We start from the raw sequence: 13,950 nt of genomic DNA, 5'->3' as shown, positions 1-13,950 counted from the left end.
CTCTTTTTCTCCAATTGATCTTTCTGAGTTAACTTCAATAATTGCTTCCTCCTGTTATGGTCGGCTGTGTGCAGGCAAGAATGGTGGACCCAAAGTGCAGATGCTTGGAGGCAAAAGGTGAACTCAAAACAGCTTTAATGCTGAACTTAAAAAAGGTAACAAAACTGAGACTCCAAATAAACTCAGGCAAGCAGACAGAACACACAGCATAGAAAACGACAGATCACGACACGGACACAGAGAAACACAGGGCTTAAATACACAGAGGGAGCAATCAGGGAATGGGTAACAGGAAGGAAATACAGCTGGGGCAAATCAGGCCTAACGCAACAGGGGAAGCAAAACCAGATACATTAACATCAGACATGGACCTTCAAAATAAAACAGGAAACAACACAGACTGAACTAAAGACACAGACTCACACGCAGGCACTGCAACAGAGGGAACCGAGACGTAGACCATAAGACAGAACACAGACAAAGAAACCAAAGACTAGAAATGATAAATAATATAATAAACTCAAACCTCTGGGTCAACGACCCAGGCATCCTAACACCTCCAAACCATCAACGTGTCTTTTAGACCCCATTCCTACAAAACTGCTCAAAGAAGTCCTGCCATTAATTAATGCTTCAATCTTAAATATGATCAACCTATCTCTAATAATCAGCTATGTACCACAGGCCTTCAAGCTGGCTGTAGTTAAACCTTTACTCAAAAAGCATCTCTAGACCCAGCAGTCTTAGCTAATTATAGGCCAATCTCCAACCTTCCTTTATATCAAACATCCTTGAAAGAGTAGTTGTCAAACAGCTAACAGATCATCTGCAGAGGAATGGCTTATTTGAAGAGTTTCAGTCAGGTTTCAGAGCTCATCACAGCACAGAAACAGCTTTAATGAAGGTTACAAATGATCTTCTTATGGCCTCTGACAGTGGACTCATCTCTGTGCTTGTCCTGCTAGACCTCAGTGCAGCGTTCGATACTGTCGACCATAATATCCTATTAGAGCAATTAGAACATGCTGTAGGTATTACAGGTACTGCGCTGCAGTGGTTTGTATCATATCTATCTAACAGACTCCAATTTGTACATGTAAATGGAGAGTCCTCTTCACACACTGAGGTTAATTATGGAGTTCCACAGGGTTCAGTGCTAGGACCAATTCTGTTTACACTATACGTGCTTCCCTTAGGCAGCATCATTAGAAGACATAGCATACATTTACACTGCTATGCTGATGACACCCAGCTCTATCTGTCCATGAAGCCAGATAACACACACCAATTAGTTAAACTGCAGGAATGTCTTAAAGACATAAAGACCTGGATGGCCGCTAACTTTCTGCTTCTTAATTCAGATCAAACTGAGGTTATTGTACTCGGCCCTGAAAAGCTTAGAAATATGGTATCTAACCAGATTCATACTCTGGATGGCATTACCTTGGCCTCCAGTAACACTGTGAGGAGTCATTTTTGACCAGGACATATCCTTCAACGCACATATTAAACAAATATGTAAGACTGCTTTCTTCCATTTGTGCAACATCTCTAAAGTTAGAAATATCCTGTCTCAGAGTGACGCTGAAAAACTAGTTCATGCATTTATTACTTCCAGGCCGGACGACTGTAATTCATTATTATCAGGAAGTCCTAAAAACTCCCTCAAAAGCCTTCAGTTAATCCAAAATGCTGCAGCAAGAGTCCTGACAGGGACTAGAAAGAGAGAGCAGATTTCTCCTGTTTTGGCTTCCCTTCATTGGCTTCCTGTTAAATCCAGAATTCAAAATCCTGCTCCTCACATACAAGGTCTTAAATAATCAGGCCCCATCTTATCTTAATGACCTTGTAGTACCATATCACCCTATTAGAGCACTTCGCTCTCACACTGCAGGCCTACTTGTTGTTCCTAGAGTATTTAAAAGTAGAATGGGAGGCAGAGCCTTCAGTTTTCAGGCCCCTCTTCTGTGGAACCAGCTTCCAGTTTGGATTCAGGAGACAGACACTATCTCTACTTTCAAGATTAGGCTTCAAACTTTCCTTTTTGCTAAAGCATATAGTTAGGGCTGGACCAGGTGACCCTGAATCCTCCCTTAGTTACGCTGCAATACACGTAGGCTGCCGGGGATTCCCATGATGCATTGAGTTTTTCCTTTCCAGTCACCTTCTTCACTCACTATGTGTTAACAGACCTCTCTGCATTGAATCATATCTGTTATTAACCTCTGTCTCTCTTCCACAGCATGTCTTTTATCCTGTCTTCCTTCTCTCACCCCAACCAATCACAGCAGATGGCCCCGCCCCTCCCTGAGCCTGTTTCTGCTGGAGGTTTCTTCCTGTTAAAAGGGAGTTTTTCCTTCCCACTGTCGCCAAAGTGCTTGCTCATAGGGGGTCATATGATTGTTTGGTTTTTCTCTGTATCTACTGTACAATATAAAGCGCCTTGAGGCGACTTTTGTTGTGATTTGGCGCTATATAAATAAAAAAAATAAAATTGAATTGAATTGAATTGGACCAAACTGGATCCTCAGCAGGACAACAGCAACAAATCTCCAAAAGAATGGCTGGAAAAACAAGAATGGAGCTGCTGCAGTGGTCCAAAGTACAGACCTCCCAGTGCAAAGGTCCCAAGCTAGTAACTTAGCAACCCACGTTGAAGGGCCCACATGGTTTCTTCTTCTTTGCTGTTTTTATGGTGGTTGGTGGTGCAATACCGCCACCAGCTGGCTTGGAGTGTGGACCAGAAAGTTACTGACCCACATAACTCCCCGTTGCGCCTGTTCAAAAGTCAACCACGGCAGCTGGAAGGAATAAAATATCAAACTACACAGTGAAAGAGAAAATGGTTTCCGGCTCTGGACCGGAGTCCGGGGGTTGGGGACTCCTGACCTATGCAAAGGAAACCTTTGAATCAGTGCACAAAGAACCAGCAGAACTCATTTGCTGCCATCTGTTGCTGTAGAGAAAAGAGCAAGTAACCAATGACGTAGTACTGAAGAACCGGACAGACATGCCTGACAGATGTACTGACCTCCAGAAAGCTTCATACTCTTGGCCACTGGCTTCAAAACCCCCTGAGCATCATCATCCATCAATATGCACTGTATTCTACGACCCGGGGCCATGAAGGTAGACCGTACGTTACCTGTTGAAGGTAAGACCAGGAGAGAAAGGTTCAAGAACTGTAGAGCAGGTAGCAGGCAGCTGTATTCAGGAGATACGAAACATGTCACCTGAAGAAGAAAAAGCAGCAGCTTCTGTTTGGTTGTTCAATTTGTTTTGCTTTCTGTCTCGAAGACAGAGAGATTGCTGTGAACAGCATTCAGTGATGGTGTGGAGGAAGAATTCCCTTTTAACAGGAAGAGACCAGTTAATATTTGAACTAACAGACTGTGAACCCTAAATCTAAGCTTCCTTCCTGTGTGGATTACCTGTTTAAACTGGAGAAGTCGCTGCCCTCAGCCTGGGAACTTCACAGGAAAACTGTGATTGAATTTTAGCTGAATAATGGCTCTATCTGCTGAACTCTGACTGAGCAGTGACAGAGGAGATTAATTCATCCAACTTTAGGAGGAACACTCGACCCGCTCTGTCATTAGTCTTTAGGACCATTTAACTCCAAACGCACTGTCTCACTGTGATCGATGGGTCCGATTACATTCACACAGTCCCCGAGAAGAGGTCGGTCGCGTCATGTATGAAGAGATGACTTACAGCGGCCGAGTCGATGAAACAAAGCCAGAGAGCAGCGGAAAAGAAAGTTAATATGTAATTTGCTGCGGTTTGTTAGGCGACCAAACTCAAAGAAGACACTGAGGGATAGTTAAAGGGTATTTTGTCATGTCAGAATACTGAAAGCACTGTTTTTCAAAGAAAAAACGCACTATTCCAGTTAGAAAATGGGTTTAAACCTCAGAGCAAAGCAAAAAAAAAGGTGGAGATGAAACCTTTAAAAACGTAAAAAAGTCCCAAAACAACCTGAAGCAGCATTTCACTGAAAGTCTTCATCGTCATTTTATGACCATATTCAAGTTCTGATGCTTCAGCAGGAAGCTTCTCTCCTATTAAACTGTAACATTTGTTCTTTTGGTTTTTGAAGAAAGTAAAATTTCAAAATTTTACTTTCAGCATCTGTGACCTTTGACCTCTCCACTGTGTCTGTTTTTACATGGGCCGCTCAGTCAGAATATAAATATAAAGGAGATATTTTAATTTTGACATTTTTATAATTTCATACTATATTTTCTGTGTGTGTGTGTGTGTGTGTGTGTGTGTGTGTGTGTGTGTGTGTGTGTGTGTGCGTGTGTGTGTGTCGTCTACCCATCCATCATGTTTTTATGTTTTAACTCTCAAGGTCACTCGACTGCAAATTTAATTATGTCTCAGCTCTTATTAAGCGACACATTTTATAAAAAGTTGGATCACAGTAATTAATTTTTTGGGGACAGCTGTGGCACAGGAAACACACATGCTTGTATTACCATCTCTCTGGGGACCATCGCCGATGGAGACCTCCAGCCTTGAACCCTCAGACCCCGTGAGACCCCGTCCGTGTGAGGAACGCACAAAAACTTCCTCACTTTGCACAAAGAGGTAAATTGTCAGGTCTTCACGTTTTTAGTTCAGTTAAACATCAGTAACATGTCGGAAGTGAAGCTGATTTTCAGTTAACGCGTGCTGATTGGTCAGTTTGGTCGATCGGTTTTCTGCTTCTGGAAACCAGCCAATCAGGCTTTAAAGGGGGGATGACCTTAAAGACACGAGAGACAACAGCTTGTTTCAGACAGAGATGAACTGAGTGACCCAGTGTCAGATAAAAAAACCTTATTTTGAACTGTGAATCATGCAAAGCTGCTCTGGAAGAGTCGAAGAATTTCTGATGCGTTCGCTGCTCGTGGTCTGTTCTGATTTTCCTGACGTAAATCGCTCTATCGCGGCGTTTACTCGTCATTAAATGTTATGTGAATGAAATCAGCGTGTGGATGAATCTCATGAACAAACCAAACACAGACACAGTTCAGTGTGTTTGACTTCAGATTACCGGGAGCTAATTAACACTAATGCTGTTAATTAGAGCAGCCATGTTTGCTCTGCCAGATCAGAGCGCCGCCTGATTAAAGGAGTAAGCCACCAAAATGACACAGACCACAAAGTGTTTGCCTTTGTCTGAGGAAATATTGGACCACTAACACACACAGACACACACACACGCCCTGGGATACTGAACATTACATTCATAATCAGATTTAGCAACAACCAGCTTCCCTTTGAAGTGAGAGCTCTTTATGTGGATCCTTATTAACCTGCAAATCTTTATTTGATCTCCACACATTTTTTTTCTAGAAAAGTTGTTAAAAATCTATCGATACTGTCTGTGTTCATGATCTGATTTTAAACTCAGAAGTTCTTTTCTTTTAATTCGGAGTCAGAGTTGTTTTGGATGCACTTCCGTTGAGAACTTAAACCTTTGTGAATCGTTTCACCTGCTTTAGTGGAAACTGAAGTGACCACAGGTGCACCGGAGAGACATCGACTCTGATCGCCCTGACGGATCTTCTACTTTTGCTTTTTGCTGGTGTCCTCGCAGCTGGCAGTGTGTAACTGTGTCACAGGTAGTCCAGCTCATGCAGGATGAAACATCTGTATGTGCCGTCACAGTAAGGTTGCTGTGGCTCCAAGCACAGGCTCAGTGTGGAGGAGATACCAGGAGAGGGGCTGTTAGCAGGACAGGTATCTGTGCGAGGAGGAAGAGGAGAAGCACTGCATGTGTCTGATCGAGCTATCAGGGACTTCATGAGGGTAGCACTGGGGCTTGATGAACTTTAATAGGACCTGTGCTCACAGACCAGTGCCATGCAGCTTAACTAGCATTCACCTGAGAACACCTGATCTGGCAGGACCAATCATGGTGCCCTGTCCTTTTCACAGGTTCACACTGAGCATGTGGAGCCTGGAGACGCTGTGGTATTTCCTCCCGTTCAGGCTTATCTTCCAGATAAGAGGGCAGGTATGAAATCACCGCCTACTGACCAATCAGGTCTGAGAACAAGACGCACTCAGAGGGTCGAGCCTCCGCCAGCGCACCTCTCGGTCTCTGGGCAGGATTTACTTTTCAGGTTATGGTGTTGTAGTGTAAATGTACTTTCAGAAGTTTGCAACAAAAACAAGTACAAAGTGCAGATTTTTAAAACATTTTAATATACTTAACATCAATTAATATAATTATTATTTGTTACTGTTTATTTTTGTGGATATAGCACACGTTTTATTTATTTTATTATTTAGTTAAATTTCTTTAAACTTTTAACAATAAATATCAAGTGAAAATAGTTTTTATCACTAGTTTATTTTGTTTTCCTAAAGAAATATACGTATTCATGATTTTCATATTTATAATTCATCAGATTCTCCCATGTCTGATATTCAGCCTTTCCTTCAAATAAACTATTAGCAAAGCAGATCACACACACACACACACACACACACACAACCACACTACGGACGGACAAACGCCTGTTTTTATGCGTTGTCGTTAGCAACAACGATGGTAAAACCATCGCGTGTCTGCTTGTTTATTTTCCACATAAACCTTTCACAATAAAGCTCAAGATCCTGTTGAGACTTTTCAAAATAAACTGAATCTTGTGAAATAGTATGCAGAGTATTTACCGATGAGAAGCAAAAAAGAGGCGTCAGGTGCTAAAAAATAAACCTTAGACTCAAACGTTAGAACAGGCTGTTCCCTGCAGCACGCCGCAAAGAAAACGGCGGCCGTTACAACCTATGTCTAAAAATGTGTAGTTTCATGCATCGGTAAAACACTCGACTCCAGATACACGACGCCCAGCTGGAAACACTTCAGCTGCCCGAGATTCACAGAATTTACAGAAAATGTAAAATTTTTGTGATTTATATCGTTATCGGACGATAGATGTTTTATATCGGGATATGAGATTTTGGTCATATCGCACAGCCCTAGTATTGGTGTTAGTCATTTCCTGTTTTATTTTGATGGTCTCTGGTCTCTCATTTCTGCTTCCCTTGTCTCATCAAGTGCCAAATCACAACAGCCCCTCTTCTGTCATTAGTTCCAGCTGTGCCCCCACCTGTTTCCTCTCCCTCATTACCTGGTGTATATAAAAGCAGAACGCGGCATAGAAATACTTGAAGTACAAGAACATTAAACCTAAGAGAAGTACTTGAGTAAATGTACTCAGTTACTTTGTAAGATTAACAGTACCCGAGTCTGATGGCTTGGCTGGTGCCACCACTGCCCCCCTTGTAGACACACCCCTGCTTTGTGACACATGTGATCCAAAGCTCAGCTGAGGCTGTAACTGAACCGCGCTGGCCATTATTAGGGCCATAACATGACGTCACAGATCAGCTGCCGCTCATTACATCACGCTCGGCTCGCGCTCGTCACGTGACGCTTTCTAAATCTCCAAATTAAACCTGCAAACAAACAATTACTCGAGTCAACGAGAACAATTAATTGTACGAGGCCTCCGGGGATCGAATCTGCATATCGAATGAGCTCATTATCACAGCGGCGAGAGACGGAGGAGCCACTGCAGGAGCCGCTCGCTGTTAGCCTCGCATTAATCAGCTGTTTAACCTCCTCGCACCCACAGCAAACGCTCCACAATTAAACTATCAGCTGTTAAATCTCCACGTGAACCATCTGTCAAGTCTCCGTCCATGTGACGCGTGTGGGGTCAGACAGAGAGCGAAGGCTGATTCGCTTCAGTGAAGGCGACAACACGGAGGAGACAGAAACTATGACAAACACACAAACACACAAAAACACAACACGAGCTCAAAGGATTAAATGACCAAACAGACACTCTATCATACATTATTGTTATTGTATTTTTTCTACCAGATTAGAGTTTTACAAAGTGCTACAGTTCTCTGTTGTCCTAAAGTCGATAGAGCGAATATACAGAATAGATTTCCAAAGTCAAGAGCACTGTGGACAACTTAAAAACCAGAAAATCCCACAGGGGTCCACGCATCTGAAATCTTCACCCTAACTGAAATAGAACAGGAAGAGATTTCCTTTAAACATAAACCAAACAGGCTGTTGGCTTTAAATAACTACTACTGCTGTTAAAGTCAGTGTGCGACCCATCTGCCACTGGTACACAAGAGTAATGAGTAATATCTAATATATATCAAACTAACCATCTCCTATTTATATGAAAATGTATCTGTACATATGTATCTGATTTCAACCTGCAGTACCTCTGTGGCCCACTAGGGGGACCCAATGGGAATCATTGCTGTAATGGAAACAATTGAGACAAAGCAGTGACTACGACTCGTTTCCTCTGTGGAAGAGTCTCCTATCCTGTGACTGACTTCAGTTTTATTCCTGCTCACACGAGTGATGTGTAAGACGACTGTGACGTCACAGAGAACATCCCAACAACGAAGGGATTTTGGTTCGTGAAGATGTTTCACATTCACCAATCGGTCCCAGGTTTTACACCTAAGAGAAATACCTGAGTCTTTTTAAAACTGAACACCTGAGTGAGAGGTGGAACATCTTCAGGAACCAGGAAGGAGTCCTGCTGCCTTCAGTTCAGGTGTTTTAGGAGAACGTGGAGGATCATTCAGGACTTTGTATGTGAGGAGAAAGATTTTGAACTTTAATTGTGGATTTAACAGGAAGCCAGTGAAGAGAAGCCAGTATGGGAGGAGTATGCAAAATAAATAAATAAATAAAAATAAATAAAATGCAAAATTACAATAAGACCAAAAATATGCTAAATGATATTAAGAGGTTCCTAAAATACTACCTAAATTACACTAAAAAATTCATACCTGCGATTCAAATAAAATTTGTCAAAATACTGAAAAATAAACCACAAAAGTATTAAAATAAAAACTAAAGAAAAATATAAAAATATAAACATCACAAAATAAACACACACAGTCATGATCGTTATGAAAATATGTATATGTATAGACTGAACGGGCTGATGATGTATTACTGTGGTTCAGAAGTAATAAAGCATGAAGTAGTTGTTCAGCATCACTGAGACGTTTCTCATTTTAATGATTTAATTAATCGGATGACAAAAATCTGTTCTACATATTTGTTTGAAGTGCGAGGTAAAGGATGGCTCAGACTCGGACATCAGTGGCTGTTTGCAGCTCTCACCTGTGCTGACATCATCAGGTACGTCCTCTAACTTGTTTATCTTGGTCGTTACCTTCTTTGAGACCACCCTACTCAGCTGTTCTGGGTGGGAGTCACTGGGCATGCTCAGTGAGGGGTACATGAAACCTGATGTGTTATCATCTTGAGCAGCGACAGACGGCTCCAGATTAACACGCCATTTTTTATCATTTACCTGCAGCAAGGTCAGAGGTCGACGATGGCCTCCACCTGCAGGTTAAATGTGGGCGTCGCGCACACTGGTGTCCTCAGCCGTGATTGGACCACATGAAGAGCGAGCTAAAGGAGATACAAGACGCCTCTGGAGTCGCTGCAAAGGAACAAAAGTGAATAAAGGTCATAATTCGACACTGCTGAGGCATCTGTGAGAAATTATTTCAGAACAGTTTGATGCACTGTCTCCAGATCACACACTCTTTGGTGTTGGTCCCATGATGCACTGCAGCAGTGCTGTGTGCCTCCTCTCTCGGAGGCAGGAGGGGCAGTGATGGGGTAAGCCACACTGCTTTTTCCACACTTTTCACAAAGTTTTTTACTTTGGTTGCAATTTGACACCAAGAGGCTGCAGACCTGTGACCTGTCCAGGATACACGCCGCCTCTCACCCTGTGGCAGCTGGAATAGACTCCAGCACCTCCACTGGCATTGATGGGTGGGGTCAGTATCTCAGGGCAATATAACAGAGAAACTCATAAATCAGAGCTTCCCAAAGTCTGGGGCCCGCCCCCTGGAGGGGGGGGGCAGAGCCATTGCAGGGGGGGCGCGGTGTGAAAAGGGGGGAAAAAAAAAAAAAAAAAACACGCTTTGGGGTGCCCACACAAACGCAAAGCAGGAGATGAAGCGTCGCTGAATATGTTTCCAAACAAACTTCATTCTAAGCCAAAGACTAGAAAATATGGTGACGCATATCTGCCCTTTGGCTTCACCTGCACAAGTGCAGAGGTAGGTCTCCCTGCAGGATTGGTTTTCCCTGCATCGAGAGCAGCGCTGGGCTCTTCAAATCACGGACAAACAGTATCCCACATTCGTGATTTTTAGTTCACAAACACTTGTTGTAATGACTAACTGCTCCTGACATTTTGGAGATGTTTGCTCTTTATACAGTAAAGTTACAGCGGGATACAAATAACATCAGGCTGATCCTGCCACGATTTGTCCCCCGGTTCAAATCACGGACAAACAGGATCCCACAGCTGTTTATGTTTTTAAAGGTATTTTGCACAGAGAGACATTTTTTGAAAAATGTATTGACAGCAATGTTGAATATTATTACACAGGAAAAAAACAACTACACGTAAAATAATGACACCATGACGCCTCTGCCTTTGTACATGGAGGGACATTTTTCTTGTAAAACAAAGGGGGGCCTAGCAAAAACAGTTTGGGAACCGCTGACATAAATGAAGGAGCTGCAGAGGAAGGTTGGTGTTTCTACAGTTTGAAGCTTTGCTGCCATCTAGTGCTTCCTATTACAATCACAGCTGTGATATCTCATCAGCTTCACTTTAAACACAAGACGAGCAAAAAACTGAAAAATAACTAGAAAACCCTATAAAACTGGTACAAACAAAGTAGAAATCGAATGTGGATGAAATCATTTTTTAAAAAGAAGAAAACTCGAAGGAAAAAGACTTTTTCTGCATCAAGTAAGCAATACACACTAGGAAGAGGCCACCTCCAAAATAAAACTCCAAAATAAAAAGTCCTTTCTGAGCAAACATGAGTATTGACAAAAACACAACATCATCACATCCACTCGTCAAAAGTACTGAAAATACTGTAACATAATAACATGAAATTATTTTTTAAAAAGGTGAATAAAGTAACACAATCTCTTAAAATATTAAAAATAGATGAAAACGTTTAATAAAATATTTAAACAAATAATAAAAATTACTTAAATTATATATACATAACTTTTAACAAAATCATAAAGGAAATATTTTATTGATCATAAACTAATAAAAGTAAAAATAAAAGTAAATTTGTTGACATATTCAAAATACCTTTTGAACTAAATTAATAAAATGAATTTAAAATATTAAATTAAAATATCAACGACTAACAACTCGATATTTTAAAAGCATAAATTATTTTACATAGTCAGAATGACAATTATTTCGAAAAATCTTAGCGGAAGTGTGTTGTTAGCTTGTGGTCGTTCAGGCTGTTGTTGTGGAGGGAAGCAGTTAGCTCCGTTTGCTCGTCCTGTGTTTGGAGGATAGTTCGCTGCTGGTTTTCGCTCTTTCGGAGTTTCCATAATGGCGTATCAGCTCTACAGGAACACGACGCTGGGAAACAGCCTGCAGGAGAGTCTGGACGAGCTTATACAGGTAACACTGCCCGCGGACACAGAGCCAGTGCTGCCAGTTGGTGGCATTCAGCTCCCCGCTAGCCTGTTAGCCGGATGAGCTAACAGTAGCCTGCTAGCTGTACCATGTTTTAGACTCCAGAAAACAAGCAAAAAATCAAGTTTTTACCAGAGAGGGGTTACAATTTTGCAGGTGTGAGCTGTAGGGGATGAATAAAAGCGAGGAGGTCAAAGTTCACAGACGTACAAGTTACTGTTCTGTAACAGTGATGAAGGTTCTGTTTACCTGGTTCAAGGGTGAGAAAGTCTTTTAATTAAACGAGTTGACGCTTCTTTTTTACGTCTGAACCTCACTTCATGCTCTGACACTCGCCCTCTCAGGTGTGCCGCACTGTGGGAGAGTATAGTTCGTTCTTCAGGTGGTGAGAAATACGAGGAAACATCTGACTCTTTAACTACACGTAGACCAATCAGTGCTCCCTCCAGAGGCAGAGGAAAGTCCTGTGTGCTCAAAGACCAAACCACTTTAGTACAAAGTGGCAGATGACCTGAGTACAGCACATCTGTTTAAATCACTTCAGAAAAAAATTGTGTTGAAAATGTAAATTGTGCTTCTGATTTTTCTGTAAAGTCTTGTTTCAAAAAAGTCTTAAACCTTTTAGAACTAACAAAGCGTTAAGACTTTAGTTCAAAAACAATTCGTGTTGGCAAAGATACCAACACAAGTTTGAATGGGCCCTGGCTGCACTTCACTGTTGTACCGAGTTCTACCAGATGGTGGCAGCACACCCACCGGCCTGCTGGGCTATAATTTTAGGAACTGGGTGTAAAATTAGGAGAGTAACTACACAAACAAAAGTAATTCTCTGGTTTTGTTCTGTGTGCCATCAGCTGTTACAACATTCCTGTTTGTGAGTGTTGTCTTGTTGTTGCCCTCGAGTTCATCTCATTTCATTTGCACCTGTGCAGGTGAAATAGATTCAGTGGTTTCTTCTTCCAATGTTCACCTGACTTTGTGTTTTACTACAATGATCGCGTGTTCCCATCATTTCTTTGAGCTGTTTATTATTTAAAAATCTTAAATTTAAACTAATAAATGTGTGTGTGTGTGTGTGTTCAGACTCAGCAGATAACTCCTCAGCTCGCTCTTCAGGTCCTCCTCCAGTTCGATAAAGCCATCAACACAGCGCTCGCCAACCGAGTCCGCAACAGGGTCAATTTCAGGGTGAGTCCATCTGTATTTTCTCAAGCCCCGCCTCCTAAAAAAAAAAATCATCCAACCCCGCCTCTGTCTCTGTCTCCACCTCTCAGGGATCTCTGAACACATACAGGTTCTGCGACAACGTGTGGACGTTCGTTCTGAACGACGTTGAGTTCAGAGAGGTCACCGAGCTCGTGAAGGTCGACAAGGTCAAGATTGTCGCCTGTGATGGAAAGAGCGAGTCGACCCACAACAAAACTGATAAATGGCAAGTACAACACACACGTGCGCATGTCCATCAGAATCGGCCCTCCTTGTTTACCTTATTTGAGTGCAGCTCTTAAAAATCAATTGTACCAAAATCGTTTTTGTTCATTAAAACATTTTCTTCTGCCGACACGACGCAGCAGCAGGGACGAGCTCCTCGTTCTCTGCGGCAGACGTTCTGCTGTGTTTCTGTGCTTCAGCTTTACTCGCTTTATTCCTCTTTTTAATGCTTGGACTCTGAGAGGAGCTTTGCATGATTGTTCAGAATAATCCTTTATCTCAGCGTGCGTGTTTTAACGTTCGAAAACACTTTGCTGTCTCTTCATTTACACACGTGCAGAAGTGCAGCTACTTCCTACTTTGACCTTTCACAATAAAATCCACAGATAAATATGCTGTTTAATAAGTAAAAAAGGCTTTAAGATCTGATTTGTGAAAGCAGATGCTGGTACCACAGCATAAAGATGCAGTCAACATAAAGTTGGTCCAGCAGATTCTCACATTTTCTTCTTCTGTGCCGGTGTTATTCGTCGTTAATGTCGTCTTTTCTTCTCTTTAGATTTGGGCGGCCGGCTCTCTGGGAGTTCCTCTGCGGGACAAAGTCCCGGATGGACCTGGACTGTACATATAATTTATTACAGCGGTCACCTGTGTGGGTGTGTGTGGCAGTTTGCTTTGTTTTTTTTATTGTTTACGGAAGTTTTTGTTCAGTTTGTTGTGATTACTGAGTCATGAATAAAAACTTTATTTAAAACACAAAGAACCTCTGAGCATTCGAGCTCTTCTGTTCCATCAGGTATCATGACGGACAAAGGTTTTTAAAAAAAAGAGGTGGGGTGGGGGGTTGATATTCTGAGCTTTAAATTCAAAAGAAAAACAAATCCCCCCTCAAATTTGTGAGAAAAAGCTCAAATTTACAAGAAGAAATTTCAGATTTGCGAGAATTAAAAACCTTAAACCAAGAGACAAAAACTGATTCATGAAA

At 41.9% G+C, this 13,950-nt stretch overlaps 1 protein-coding gene across 1 annotated transcript; it reads left to right on the top strand.

Moving 5' to 3' along the window:
- Positions 1-11,327: 11,327 nt before the first annotated feature.
- On the top strand, positions 11,328-13,728 carry gtf2a2 (general transcription factor IIA, 2). Its single transcript, XM_084926458.1, has 4 exons — positions 11,328-11,519; positions 12,618-12,722; positions 12,809-12,966; positions 13,525-13,728. Coding segments are annotated over exons 1-4 (336 nt in total). The 5' UTR covers positions 11,328-11,447; the 3' UTR covers positions 13,526-13,728.
- The last annotated feature ends 222 nt before the right edge of the window (positions 13,729-13,950 follow it).

Source organism: Perissodus microlepis, chromosome 1 (assembly GCF_051167445.1).
Source record: "Perissodus microlepis isolate ML-2025 ecotype Zambia chromosome 1, ASM5116744v1, whole genome shotgun sequence".
Lineage (NCBI taxonomy): Eukaryota > Metazoa > Chordata > Actinopteri > Cichliformes > Cichlidae > Perissodus > Perissodus microlepis.
This window is presented reverse-complemented; position numbering and strand designations above follow the sequence as displayed.